Consider the following 15,170-nt stretch of genomic DNA (forward strand, 5'->3'; position numbering starts at 1 on the left):
TAAAAAAAAAATTCGTTGTTTATCTGAAACTTAAACTTTCCTGAGTGTCCTGTATTCTTATTCACTAAATCAGGCAACCCTACCCTGGAAGACAGGGACAGTTGTTATTTTGTTTATTGCTGTATCCTCAGCGGTAGAACTGTTTCTGACACGTGGTAATCAATATTTACAGAATGAATGGATGAATGTGTTCAACTGGGTCATTAACCTGTAACATGCCTAAACCTTTAATAAACAGCTGAAGAGTCAGAGGGTTGGCACCTCTAAACTGGGTTAGTCACAACCGGGGGCCGATGCGGTGATGAACTTCCCAAACAAGTTCATCCAGCTGAGTGCTTTGCATGGCTCATCCCTGCTCCTCTGGAAAACTCACACGGCCCAGAACAGGTGAGAGACAGGTCCCCTGGGACCCTCCTGGGGGCGGGGCCACCTCGATGGGGCAGAAGGACTAGCCTGCGCCAGAGCCTGCGCCTTTTAACGCCCCGCCTCCCCTACTCCCTTGCGTGACGTCATCGAACAGGCGGCCAATAGGAGTGCGCCTTACTGGCAGGCGATGCCGGTGGCCGCTGCCAAAGGGGAAGTGAACTGGGGCTGAAGCTATGGCCCGGGTCTGGAGCCTGCGGCCACAGCCGCCGCCGCCACCAGCGACTTGGGAGCAGTTGCGGCCGCAGCCGGAGCGGGGGCCGGAGTCGCGGCTGGAGTGGAGGCGGCGTGTGTGAGTTGCCGAGAGTCGCCCGTACCGGAACACCTCAAACTCTGGGCGGGAGCGCTTCAGGTGGGCTGAGCTCCGGTCACCCCGCCTCACCGCGCCCCCAGGCCCAGACAGCAGGGCTGGGGTCTTCCCAGGCGCGGGACTGGCTCCTCTCAGGCCGAATCCTCCAGACTGGGCTCTGGGTCTTCCTTGGCCTCAGACTCCCTTCAAACTCAGGACGAAGGCCGGAGGACGGTGATCTTCTCGGACTCGGGCATTTTCTCTGTCAGGGTTGTAGTGGCTGGGAGCCGCCTCCTGCTTCCATCTAGGGAGGGACCAGCGCGTTCCCACCGTCTTGCTTTGCATCTCCCCGTCTCTTCCCATTCAAGAACCAAGTTTTCTTGTTTTTCTCTCCATTGGAAATCCTGCCCCGGAAGTCCGAAACACCTATCTGTGTGTCCTTTCCAGCTCTTGGAGTACCCTTAGAAATACTGTCTGCTGACCAGGGTTCAGAATCTCTCATTCTTGACTTGACTTTTTATCCTGAGAGACAAAAGTTGCTCCCCTCCCCAGTACCCTCTTAAGTAACTGGCACTCCCTGCATAGGCCTTTACCCATTTGGATCACCAGCTCCCTGGCCATCTTTATGTGACTTCCCCCATTCATCTGACTTTCAGTTTCCTCTGGAGTTCAATCTCCAGCCCGTAGTGTATCTGGTCAGTCCCACCCCTGGGTGGGAGTGACCAGAGGGCTCTGGCCCAGGATTCCTCACCCTGGAAGGCAGCTCCAAGGCAGGGAGAGAATTGGGCGTCGGGTACGAACCTGGCAGCTCAGGAGTGGGTGCTCCACTTACCCCACACAAGAAGATGAAAAAACGCAAAGAGCTCAATGCATTGATCGGCTTGGCTGGGGACAGCCGGAGAAAGAAACCCAAGAAAGGCTCAGGCCATCGCCTGCTTCGCACGGAGCCTCCTGACTCAGACTCCGAGTCCAGCTCAGAGGAGGAAGAGGAATTTGGTGTAGCTGGAAATCGCTCTCGCTTTGTCAAGTGAGTAAAGAAGTGCTGAGGCTGGGATGGAAAAAGGCATCTCCTTGCACTACCAAGGGAGCGAATGAAAGGGAAGGAGAAGGGAGTTCTTAGGAAGAAAAAAGTGTGTAGTTCCTGGAAGGCACAAGGGAGGAAAAATGTTAGGGAGAAGATGAGTTCAGGTTCTGAATGAAGTATAAGTTAGAGATCTGTCTGTAAGTGTACAAAGAGCTCTGAATCTAGGGTGGAAGTGTGGACTTGGGGAATGTGCCAAGAGCCTGGTGAGATTAGCAAAGAAGCTAAGAATAGGGACATAGGGAGAGAGAAATTTGAGAGACAAGGCCTTGTTGTTAAAATTCAGGAGACACAGGGACCTTAAGACTGCAGGGTTTTTTATTTGTTTGTTTGGGTTTTTTTTTTTCCCCTACTGTTGATGGGTCTGAATCTGGTAATGGGGGAATATGATGAAGGCCGTTCTGTAAAAACTATGAACCTTGAGAGAAATGGAGTATGGGAGACAGACAGAAGAGTCAGCTTTTTTCAAATCACTTTTAGATGGTAACATCCTCCAGTAGTGAGCACAAGTGAAAGTGTTACTCAGTCAGTTGTGTCTGACTCTTTGTGACTCCCGGACTGTAGCCTGCCAGGCTTCTCTGTCCATAGGGTTCTCCAGGGAAGAATACTGGAGGGGATTGCCATGCCCTCCTCTAGTAAACACAAAGACATTGGAAATTGTGGGTTAGGGTAGGAAGGGGCTGAAGGGAATCTTTAAAGTGCCCTTGGACTCTCTTAAGGAGCACATTAAAAGAGTATGCTGCTAAGGAAGTGAAAGCAAGAGCTAGACTGAAGCTTAGGATGCTAAAAGAAATCAAATCCTTTGAGATTTGTTTGTTTGGAATGTCTTTGTCCTTTTATATTAAAGGAAGAGATTGGTTTCTAATAAGCTTTGCCAGGTGAAGTAGTTCACGGCAGTCCTGGGCTTCAGCTATGAAGATCTGATGAAGTGGAATAGTTAACTGAAACAGTTACCCTGTTGGTTTAGTTTAGACCTTGAGTGCTGGTTGACGATTGATGTGAAATCTAACTCCTTCCTATGTTTCCTTCCTTCTGAGCCAATCAGCTGGAGTGTATGAGGTGTCCACTTTAACCTACTGTTCTAGTTTTTTTTCATTCCATTTTCAATAAAGCTTACTCAAAAGTTTATAAAGTTTAAATAAAGTGAAACAAGGTTCTCTGGAATGACTATATATTTGCGAGAGAGAACTAGATAGATAAGTGAATTACAGTACAGTAATAAATGGCAGAGAAAACTCTGATCTTTACACTTCCCTAACCTGAGTCAGTTTCCAAAGACCTGAATTGATGATGATGGCAGTGAGCCCCTGTAACTCAGAAACTCCCCCATTTCATGAGAAGTTTGTCCCCGATAGATGAGCTCTTCCTGGGTCATATTATCTTGACGTATTCAACCTGCTGTTCAGATTTAAGTGTGTTACCCTATGTTCCCTGGTAAATGGGTTGATTATTCATTAGAGATGCTAATTGTATGCCCATACATGTGCTATTTGGAATCAAACTGTATTCATAATCCCTTTCATACTCCTGGTTGAATTTGTTCTTATGATCAGGGGAGACTATTTACGATGCTGCAGGATCTGTTATCCCCTCTGTGCGTTTGTCATCCTTGCCGCCTGTGTCGTGGCCTGCGTTGGCCTGGTGTGGATGCAAGTCGCTCTGAAGGAGGATCTGGATTCCCTCAAGGAAAAGTTCCGAACAAGTAAGTGGTCACCCTTTTCAGAGTATAACTTTGGACTCTGCCAGGTTCTAGGACAAAGTGTACCACGCTGAGTTAAGATTTTTGCTCACTCTGATGAAGCAATTACACGTTCCTTTCAGCATTTTTTAAACTCTTTCTTAGCTGTCGGCTTGAATGCAGTAACATTTATTTTTAAATGCACAAACAAAACACAGTGCTTGTTTCGAAAGGACAGCATGTATATTATCTGTGGTGAAACAGACCACCAGCCCAGGTGGGAGGCATGAGTCAAGTGCTCGGGCCTGTTGGGCTGGGAAGATCCAGAGGAATCGGGTGGAGAGGGAGGTGGGATGGGAGACCGGGATGGGGAATTCGTGTAACTCTATGGCTGATTCACATCAATGTATGACAAAACCCACTGAAAAATAAAAAAAATAAATTAAAAAAAAAAAAAAAAACACAGTGCTTATGCATCATTGGGACAAATAACATCTGAAATAATGGCATTGCAGTCAGTGTTTATAGCACAAAAGGGAAGGGCTGAGATCCAGGATCCTAGAACTTTGGTTAATTTCCACCTGTTGCCACTGCATGTTTCCCAACTGTAAAGTGGCAGTAGCAACACTAGGCTATTTCCTTCCTCTTCACAGGGCCATTTGAGAAAGAATGTGGGCGTGTCTATCAGACAATATCCTCCTTAAGAAAAGCCTAGGGAAGCATAGTACTGAGCAGTAATAATAATACCCAGCATGTATGGTGTGCTTACTGAGTGCTGAGTCACAGATAATTATTTGTCTCATGAGTCAGTGTCTCTCAAAAAACTTTTGAAGTTGAACAGTTTTATATATTCTAAATTGTTAAGTTGTATTTTATGCATCCAACATCCTTTTTCTGAGAGATGTGCTTGCATGGTATCTTCAACCCTTTTTAGCCTAAAGATCTTTCTTTAGCAACACTGAGATCTTTGGTTCTAGGTTACAAGGGTTAATTTTCTAAGCTAATAAAAATCTTAAAACAACAACAGCAAATTACAAAAAAAGGAAAGAAAGCTTTACTCAAAAGATTACTTAGTCTTTGTTTTAACTAACAAATAATGCATAGCTATAATTACAACCTGAATTTTATTATAAGTAATAAAATTAGCTTTTTTAAAAAAATTTCTAAGCTAAGGAACCAGTTTCAGGTTAATCACATAATCACAAATACCCTAACTTTAGCAGCTTTAACATTGCAGGAGACTGACCCCTAGGCTTTCTCAAAGTCATAAAGAAATCTATCCCTAGAACTAGAATTAGAGTTGTTCCTTACTTCCTAGAAGTAAGCCCTAGGTGATCACAACATCCTAGCTTTCCTTCACCCCAGTTTCTCTTTGTTGCCTGCAGTTAGTTAAGTTTCAAACCTAACCTAGGGACAGCTAATTCTTATTGTATTAATGAGGTTCCTAATGAGGTTGCTTAAAAAAAATATATTGAAGTATTAACTTTAGTTTTTTTCGGAGCTTCTGATTCAGGGAATGGGATTAGATAGGCCACAATTCTCTGCCAGGGTCATCCTGATTTCCTTATTATAAATTGGTGGGATCAGAGTACGGTGTAAGAAAGAATGAGCTTTGTATTCTAGTTATTTTCCCTCCTTAATTTTGTACTTAGCAGAATTACATGGTGTTTTTCTTGGTAAGTAATAATCATAACTTGGAAAGGAGGTTCTGAGAAGCAGTGTTTTAACTATCCACTGACGATACCTGTCTATGCCAATATCTCTTTGTAACTAGTTGGGCCTCCTATGTTTGTACTGCGGCTTATTTGGGTCACATATTTGTTGTTGTTGTTCAGTCACGGAGTCCCGTCTGACTCTTTGGGTCACATAATGCAGTTATTTATTTATACATTTCAAAACATTGCTCAATTCTGCCTTCCAGGGATTTATTTCTGACTGCTCTGTGCCTATGTTTTCAGGACACCAGTGTAATGTGTACCTTAGCTGAGCTTTTCATTCTCAGGAAATTTCTTTGTTTAGAAAGGTATGTTTGAAGTGTGTATATACAGTAAACCTAACAATCAATCAGGCCACGAATATGTTTTGAGCACTTGTTAATACCAATTCCTGGAAATTCAGGAGATGCCAGGAGTTGTGCCCTGGGACTGAGACCTGCTTTCTACCACTGAGCAGCATTCCCCGGGGACCCTGACTATACTTGTCAGTCAGCTGAATGAAGCAGATTTGGAATTGTCAGTCCAGCTGCTCTGCGGGCTTTGGTTTGCTGCAGTAGATATGCTAGCACCTGTACTATCTAAAGCAGAACTTCCTGAGAGAACAGACGTGGGGCCTGGGGCTCTATAAGTCAGTCTATAGGCTGAACCTTAGTGGACCACTTGGCAAGAGGCTTTTTGGGAAAACCATTTTCTTAGCTAAATGACGTTAATCTTGTTAAACTTATATAATCTTTCTTTGAATTATGTTGCTACTTTAAATATATTTCAATAAGTTTATTTTTATTTCTTGTTTTTCAAGAGGATAGTGGAAATAAGACTACCTGCTGGTCTGGCTTAAATACCTTTTTTAAAAATTCAGAGCACCTTGTCATTTATTTCATTATCTTCCAAGACACTAGTGAGGAAAGGAGACAGGATTGCTGAGATATCTGGAGCAGAAAGCAGAGCAGGTAGGCTAGATATTTTTTCTTTGAGGCCAACGAGTAATTTGATCCTTAAGCTAAAAGTGCTGCCTGGCCTTGAAACTCTTCACTCAGTTTTCTTTTTCTAGAACCAGGTACTCCAGAAGACCTCCACAGTTATTCTAAGGAAGATTCTATACCCAGCCATTCCACTCTATCACTCAAAACTAGACAGAGGGGAAAGAATTTGGAAGAGATGGACAGTATTGATAAGTCAAACATGTCTGTTTCTGGTCATACAGAAGAGTAGCAGTTCAGTCATTTCATGCAGAACTTAAAAATGGTCTTATGCTAATAAGGGTGCTAGACTGTAAGCATCTGTGACAGCTGAAGTGTTCTAGAAAGAGTGCTGGTCCTTTCTAGCACTTCCTTTCCAAATTTTCTAGAATCAGAAAGTTTGACTGTTGAATCCTGACTTGCTCATTACAAGCTATGAAACACAGACAAGTGACTTATTCTTTCTGAGCCTACATTTTCCCATCCATAAAACATAAATTTGTGCTACGAAAGCACTTTGGGCATTCCTGTGTCATAACATCCGTCACACTCTACAGTAATTCTGGGCTAATGCCTCGTTCTCCACCAGACTGAGAATTTCATGTTCTTTTGTATGCAGTGGTGCCAGGTACATGGCCGGGCACATAGTAGGGGCTCAATTACAAGATGAGTAATTACGTAAAAGTATCTTGTAAACTGTAAAGATGCACAAATATAAAATATTACTATTGGCATTATGTGTTGTATCTAAAGGGCATGTCCAGAAATCTTCATTTCCTCTTCTTAAAGATCAGGAAAAGAGCTAAGTAAGTTCTTTTGAGTAGGATTATCAGTTCAGTTCAGTAGCTCAGTCGTGTCCGACTCTTTGCGACCCCATGAATCGCAGCATGCCAGGCCTCCCTGTCCATCACAAACTCCCGGAGATTACTCAAACTCATGCCCATCAAGTCGGTGATGACATCCAGCCATCTCATCCTCTGTCATCCCCTTCTCCTCCTGCCCCCAATCCCTCCCAGCATCAGGGTCTTTTCCAATGAGTCAACTCTTCGCATGAGGTGGCCAAAGTACTGGAATTTCAGCTTCAGCATCAGTCCTTCCAATGAACACCCAGGACTGATCTCCTTTAGGATAGACTGGTTGGTTCTCTTTGGCAGTCCAAGGGACTCTCAAGAGTCTTATCCAACACCACAGTTCAAAAGCATCAATTTTTAGGCGCTCAGCTTTCTTCACATTCCAACTTTCACATCCATACATGACCACTGGAAAAACCATAACCTTGACCAGATGAACCTTTGTTGGCAAAGTAATGTCTCTGCTTTTTAATATGCTATCTAGGTTGGTCATAACTTTCCTTCCAAGGAGTAAACGTCTTTTAATTTCATGGCTGCAGTCACCATCTGCAGTGATTTTGGAGCCCCAAAAAATAAAGTCAGCCACTGTTTCCACTGTCTCCCCATCTATTTCCCATGAGGTGATGGGACCAGATGCCATGATTGTAGTTTTCTGAATGTTGAGTTTTAAGTCAACTTTTTCACTCTCCTCTTTCACTTTCATCAAGAGGCTTTTTAGTTCCTCTTCACTCTCTGCCATAAGGGTGGTGTCATTTGCATATCTGAGGTTATTGATATTTCTCCCAGCAATCTTGATTCCAGCTTGTGCTTTTTCCAGCCCAGCGTTTCTCATGATGTATTCTGCATATAAGTTAAATAAGCAGGGTGACAATATACAGCCTTGACGTACTCCTTTTCCTATTTGGAACCAGTCTGTTGTTCCATGTCCAGTTCTAACTGTTACTTCCTGACCTGCATACAGGTTTCTCAAGAGGCAGGTCAGGTGGTCTGGTATTCCCATCTCTTGAAGAATTTTCCACAGTTTATTGTGATCCACACAGTTGAAGGCTTTCGCATAGTCAATAAAGCAGAAATAGATGTTTTTCTGGAACTCTCTTGCTTTTTCGATGATCCAGCAGATATTGGCAATTTGATCTCTGGTTCCTCTGCCTTTTCTAAAACCAGCTTGAACATCTGGAAGTTCTCGGGTCACGTATTGCTGAAGCCTGGCTTGGAGAATTTTGAGCATTACTTTACTAGTGTGTGAGATGAGTGCAATTGTGCGGTAGTTTGAACATTCTTTGGGATTGCCTTTCTTAGGGATTGTAATGAAAACAGACCTTTTCCAGTCCTCTGGCCACTGCTGAGTTTTCCAAATTTGCTGTCATATTGAGTGCAGCACTTTGACAGCATCATCTTTCAGGATTTGAAATAGCTCAACTGGAATTCCATCACATCCACTAGCTTTGTTTGTAGTGATGCTTTCTAAGGCCACTTGACTTCACATTCCAGGATGTCTGGCTCTAGGTCAGTGATCACACCATTGTGATTATCTGGGTCGTGAAGATCTTTTTTGTACAGTTCTTCTGTGTATTCTTGCCACCTCTTCTTAATATCTTCTGCTTCTGTTAGGTCCATACCATTTCGGTCCTTTATTGAACCCATCTTTGCCTGAGATGTTCCCTTGATATCTCTAATTTTCTTGAAGAGATCTCTAGTATTTCCCATTCTGTTGTTTTCCTCTATTTCTTTGCATTGATCGCTGAGGAAGGCTTTCTTATTTCTCCTGGCTATTCTTTGGAACTCTGCATTCAAATGGGAATATCTTTCCTTTTCTCCTTTGCTTTTCACTTCTCTTCTTTTCACAGCTATTTGTAAGGCCTCCTCAGACAACCATTTTGCCTTTTTGCATTTCTTTTCCTTGGGGATGGTCTTGATCCCTGTCTCCTGTACTATGTCACGAACCTCCGTCCATAGTTCATCAGGTTCTCTGTCTATTAGATCTAGTCCCTTAAATCTATTTCCTACTTCCACTGTATAGTCATAAGGGATTTGATTTAGGTCATACCTGAATGGTCTAGTGGTTTTCCCTGCTTTCTTCAATTTAAGTCTGAATTTTGCAATAAGGAGTTCATGAGCTGAGCCACAGTCAGTTCCTGGTCTTGTTTTTGCTGACTGTATAGAGCTTCTCCATCTTTGGCTGCACAGAATATAATCAATCTGATTTCGGTGTTGACCATCTGGTGATTTCCATGTGTAGAGTCTTCTCTTGTCTTGTTGGAAGAGGGTGTTTGCTATGACCAGTGCGTTCTCTTGGCAAAACTCTGTTAGTCTTTGCCCTGCTTCATTCCGTACTCCAAGGCCAAATTTGCCTGTTACTCCAGGTGTTTCTTGACTTCCTACTTTTGCATTCCAGTCCCCTATAATGAAAAGGACATCTTTTTGGGGCGTTAGTTCTAAAAGGTCTTGTAAGTCTTCATAGAACCGTTCAACTTCAGCTTCTTCAGCCTTACTGGTTGGGGCATAGGCTTGGATTACTGTGATATTGAATGGTTTGCCTTTGAAATGAACAGAGATCATTCTGTCATTTTTGAGATTGCATCCAAGTACTCCTTTTCGGACTCTCTTGTTGACCATGATGGCTACTCCATTTCTTCTAAGGGATTCCTGCCCACAGTAGTAGATATAATATAATGGTCATCTGAGTTAAATTCTGACAGAATGTGGTCCACTGGAGAAGGGAATGGCAAACCACTTCAGTATTCTTGCCTTGAGAACCCCATGAACAGTATGAGAAGGCAAAATGACAGGATACTGAAAGAGGAACTCCCCAGGTCGGTAGGTGCCCAATACGCTACTGGAGATCAGAGGAGAAATAACTCCAGAAAGAATGAAGGGATGGAGCCAAAGCAAAAACAACACCCAGTTGTGGATGGGACTGGTGATAGAAGCAAGGTCCGATGCTGTAAAGAGCAATATTGCATAGGAACCTGGAATGTTAGGTCCGTGAATCAAGGCAAATTGGAAGTGGTCAAACAGGAGATGGCAAGAGTGAATGTCGACATTCTAGGAATCTAGAGGCGAACTAAAATGGACTGGAATGAGTCGGATTATACTAAATTTTAAATGAGTTGCTTCCATGTTGAAAGAACATGAATTTGTAATCATAAGTTTTTTTATGATTAAACTTAATCATAAGTTGGTTTACTGTATTTCATTCCATGTATGTAATCAGAGTACCCTTACTTGTCTTCTGTCTCCTAAAAAGCCCCAAATCAGATAATGAATATAATCCCTTCTTGGCTCACACAGTCCTCAGGATTTAAACCATTTGCTGGGCTTGTCAGATTTATATATTTATTAGTTAATAATTTTAATCCAAGTTACTTACGTGTCTGTCCTACTTCCCCTTCTACTTAATTCATATAGATTGCAGGAAAGAGAGAGACTTCCCCAGCCTTGGGGTGTTTTACCATGTGAGAATGGCAAATATGTGTGGGATAAGCTTTTCTTTATAACCTAACTGAATTCAAAATTCAGTTGGGTGCTAAGTGCTATGTTAATTTAGACTGACTAGTAAAATATTCCTACTACATGAGATGAATGTATTCCTGTAAACTGGGTGTAAATCAAGTGTTACATTAAAAGCACTTAGCCAAGGCTACTATTTATAAAGAACTCCTTCACATATTTTTAAAAAGTGAATAAAAATATCTAATTTCTTTTAATAATTCTGAATTTTCAGATAGTGGGTTTGTTTACAGTGAGGGCACCACCACCACCCCCTGGTTTTTGTGGGGATTTTTTGTTGTTGAATTTATTTGTTGAGTTTTCCTTGTTTAACTTAATTAAGATAATGTTAACTTCATTTTATACCCTATAATCATTTCACTGGACAAGCATTTAAATGCTTCTGTGCACCTGGGACTGTGCTGGTCCCTGGGATTACATGACCAAACAAGACCTGATCGCTGTCCTCAGGCAGCTCTCTTCAGTCTGATAGAGGAGACAGATAAATAATTACAGCACAGCATGTTCAGTGCTCAGTAGAGTTTGGAGTTGTAAAGAAGTAACAGTGGCCTTAGGTAGGGGCCAGCTATCTGTGCTGAATCTTGAAAGGAATCAACTAGGCTAAGGTGGAGGAAATGAAGGGGCAGAAGTCAACCAGGCAGAGGCTAGTGTGTGCAGTCACTGAGGCTTAAAGAGGTTGGTGTGCCTGGAAAATCAACTTGGCTGGAAAGTAGACCGAAGTGTGGCTAAGGTGATGAGAAATATGGTTGAGAGGTAAGCAAAGGCCAGATTCATTCAGTCATTAATACTTACTGAGTACCTGAAGTGTGCCAGGTGTATTCTCAATGCCGACCATACAGAAACAAAAAACGTTTGAGAACTTAAGATTTTAGTAAATAGTTTTATATCTGTCCCTTTATGCCAGTCTTTTATTTTAAAAAGAGCACATGATAACTAATCAAGCAGTCTATGGCTTTAAAAGAAAGACATAGGTTTTATTCTGGAGGACCAGCCATTATCAATATTTTATTTTCCATGAAAAGGAAAGAATACTCTAAAGATCTTTTATTTCACTTTGAGCTTTTGGGTTGATTTAAGATTTAAGAAAGCACTGTTTGCTGTTTATGAAAAAGATTTAAAATCTTAGTCGTCAAAGCAGCGTTTGAAAGGTAGTAAGAATCTATCTTGCATTTGACTGATTTGAGGTAAAAAAATAAATTTAAGCATTTAGAGGTATAACTTAGGCTGTCACCTTGAGCATTAATGGAATAAAGTTTATAAATCTTTGTTGACCAATCAGAAAGTTTCTTAATTGAGCAGGTCAATACTTAACATTTATTTATCACTTATTGTATGCCTGGCCAGCTGTGTTTAGTGCTTTACAGCCCTTCTTTCACTTAAAATATTTTCACAGGATGGTTAGAATTATCACTGTATTACACATGAAGAAAATGAGCTCAAAGAATTTGAGTAATTTGCTCAAGAACACAGTAAGTTACCAAGTTGCAATTCAAGTCTAACTCTTTCTGCTGATGTTGTTTGTTATCGTTTTTAGCCACCTGGCTTTAAAAAAGTCGTGCTGCCAGTAGTGAGATAGCCCCCGTTAAATGAAGCTTTAGTGTTAAAGGTACACATTTACAGAAGTAAAAAGAAAGTAAAAAGTGGAGTTGATAGATAAGATTTGTCATTATCCTCCTAGAATTAACTTTCATTAATCTGTCTTCTTTTCTGCTGTATGATCATTTTTTCATCTTGGAGCCATGAGGGAACTTTATGGCTATTTATGATTGTTCTTATGTTTGCTTTTAGTGGAATCTAATCAGAAAAGCTCATTCCAAGAAATTCCCAAACTTAATGAAGAACTACTCAGCAAACAAAAACAACTTGAGAAGATTGAATCTGGAGAGCTCGGATTGAACACAGTCTGGATAAACATCACAGAAATGAATAAGCAGGTAGCAAAAGTGTGATCGCTCTTTCTGTATAAACTATGAATGTTTCATCTTGTCTGTCTAGTATGTATCAGTAAGTGTAGGGAACTCACTTCAGATTGTTTTACGTTTTGAAATGGTGCTTTGCATACTATGATCCCAATACATTAAAGTCAGGTAAGATAGATAATGGTTATGCATTTACCAAATATTTAAAATGTTAACCCTTTCTACAGAGGAGCAGAGTTTTACGAAGTAGAGCAGATTAGAAGGAGTTAGAAATTCATGAATCAGCTTTTCCTAAGGAGCAGTGTAGATATTAAATGTAAGAACGTATCGCCTAACCTCCCTAAGAAAATTGGATAACTGGTTTTTAATCAGATAATGAGAGCTTATTTTGCTTAATAGAATTTGAGTAATTTGCTCAAGATCACAGTAAGATACTGAGTTGCAATTCAAGTCTAACTCTTACTAACTTACAGACAGCCTTGGGATGTGGTGCTGTATGCCTCACTGGAAACTTATCAGCAGCTAATGATAATTATTATTCTAGAATAGCATTAGAGGAAATGGCAGAGTTGGTTAAATACCTTGACCACGCAAGTAGGCTTAGAGCCAAAACTTTTCCAGTCCCTAAATTGGCCAGATCTCACATTGATTCCGAAAGAGGGACTGCCAGAGGAAAAGGGAATATTCAGAGGATGTTGATGGGGCATCTTATATAAATAAGGTGCTGCAGCTGCAACTTGGTGGCTTTAGCCCTTGTTCTCAGTTTGTGTGCTTTAGTTAAGAAAGACATGCATTGACTGAAAAGAAAACTCAAGTGCCAAGTGAATGGTCCACCCACAATAGTCCTTAAAAATAGCTTTGTCATTCCTGTTGTGGCTAAAAGGATGTTCTGTTCTTCGGAGTGGAGTCACAAAGTTCAGAATCAGTCAGGGCAGAGAGCACTGTGCTAGAATAAAGTGCTTGCCAGTGTTTCTGAAGCTACCTGCTTCTTTCAGCAGTAGTTTGGGAGTGGCGCAGGCCAGCACTTGTGACCACAGATCAATGACCTAGGGCAGTGGCTTTTAGACTTTTGCCTGGAACCCACAGTAAGAAATATTTTCCATAATTACCCAGTAAACCACATACATGTGTGTGTGTGCACGCGCGCATGCACACACTTGGTCACATCCAACTCTTTGTGACCCCATGGACTGTAGCCCACCAGGCTCCTCTGAAAATGGGATTTCCCTGGCAAGAATACTGAATGGGTTGCCATTTCCTTCTCCAGGGGATCTTCCCAACCCAGGGATTGAAACCTTGTCTCCTGTATCTCCTGCATCGGCACCTGGATTCTTTACCACTAGCGCCACCTGGGTGTGACTGAAATAAAAGTTTCTGAAAACAATCACTTATATTGTCTGCCTTAATATAATATAATATATTATATTAATGCTGCCTTATGATATTTTATTTTTTATTTAGATCTCTTTCATTTTTATAAGTATCATGAAATAATTGATGGGTTAGAGCACCTACTATTGACTAGTTAGTTATCATTTAGACTTGGACTCTCAGTAATAAGGGAAAAGCAGGGATTCACTCCTTTTTTTACAAGAAATATAGGATAGATTCTGACCTTGCTTGTATTCACAGAACAAATGAGCAGTTTGGCCAGAGAGTACAAGTGAAAGTAAACCACCATGAAGCACTGATTAGCATCTCTTTCTGGTGCAAACCATGGGTTCTTTTGCAGTTCTGAGGCATCTAATTATACCAGAAGGTTGTCCATTGTGTTCTGAGCTTTGAGCACAGTAATAATGATGATGGCACTTAAGATGCTAACTGCCACCCATTAAATTCCTCCTTTATGCAGGCCCCTATTAGATGCACTACATATGAGATGTCCTGTTTTGCTCCTGTAGCTCTATGAAGTAGGAGGTACTGTCTCCGTTTTACAGATCAGAAAACCAAGGCTCATTGAGGTTAAGAGGTTTACCCAAGGTCGACTGCTGTGTAGCAGTGCTAACAAAATATTCAAGTTGTAGAAACCTATTTTCTTTCCAGTTTTTTATTCTTCCTTCCATCTTTATATAGCCTCTAAAGGATGCAGTAGGTGCTTAGTGGATAAAGCTGAAAGAATGTGTTGTCAAGTCCATCGGGGCTTATAATCGATGATTATCTGTTTTAGTAACTTTTTTACTTACTATTTAAAGAGCACTTAATTTTAACCCCAAAGCAAAAAAGCAACATTTCAGACTTTATAGTATAAAATGGTCTAATAAGTAAATGGTCTACAGTAGCTATTTTTAATTTCACTAATGAAAAGTCATGTAATATCCATGAAAGTCATGACTCATCTTTTGGCTGGAATGTAGGGGCTTTTTTTCTTAATGGTTTGTATTTAGTTCAACTTTTTTTAGACTCTTTGAATTGCATTATGTGACGTTAGAGATAAGTTTTATAATGCTCAAATCCAACCTAACATTCTAGAATGTGTCTATCAGAGACCTAAACAGCCTCTGATGTCAGTAATGGGAGAGTGTCCCTTGCCTTTCATTCTAGTTACACATGTAGCTTTGCAGTAGTTTTCCACAGATGTGGGCATTATTCCACCCAAGAGAGGAGTGCTGATAAACAGAATCCAGTTTTGTGGTTTCTGGGACTGTAGCTGAATCCTGGTGACCAGTGTATGATCCAGGTCATATAAGTGAGTACGAAGTTCTCTAAGTCCTCTAACATTTAGAGGACTTGAATGGTCCTCTAAGA

At 41.3% G+C, this 15,170-nt stretch overlaps 1 protein-coding gene across 1 annotated transcript in view; it reads left to right on the plus strand.

The window, feature by feature from the left end:
- Positions 1 to 552: 552 nt before the first annotated feature.
- EFCAB14 (EF-hand calcium binding domain 14) overlaps positions 553 to 15,170 on the plus strand; it is a 41,404-nt gene continuing 26,786 nt past the window's right edge. The window contains exons 1-3 of the mRNA XM_065913684.1: positions 553 to 1,739; positions 3,347 to 3,495; positions 12,295 to 12,440. Coding sequence (XP_065769756.1) covers positions 1,558 to 1,739; positions 3,347 to 3,495; positions 12,295 to 12,440 — 477 coding nt within the window. The 5' untranslated portion in view covers positions 553 to 1,557. The remainder of the gene's footprint in view (positions 1,740 to 3,346; positions 3,496 to 12,294; positions 12,441 to 15,170) is intronic.

The sequence above is a fragment of the Muntiacus reevesi genome, chromosome 1, assembly GCF_963930625.1.
Source record: "Muntiacus reevesi chromosome 1, mMunRee1.1, whole genome shotgun sequence".
Lineage (NCBI taxonomy): Eukaryota > Metazoa > Chordata > Mammalia > Artiodactyla > Cervidae > Muntiacus > Muntiacus reevesi.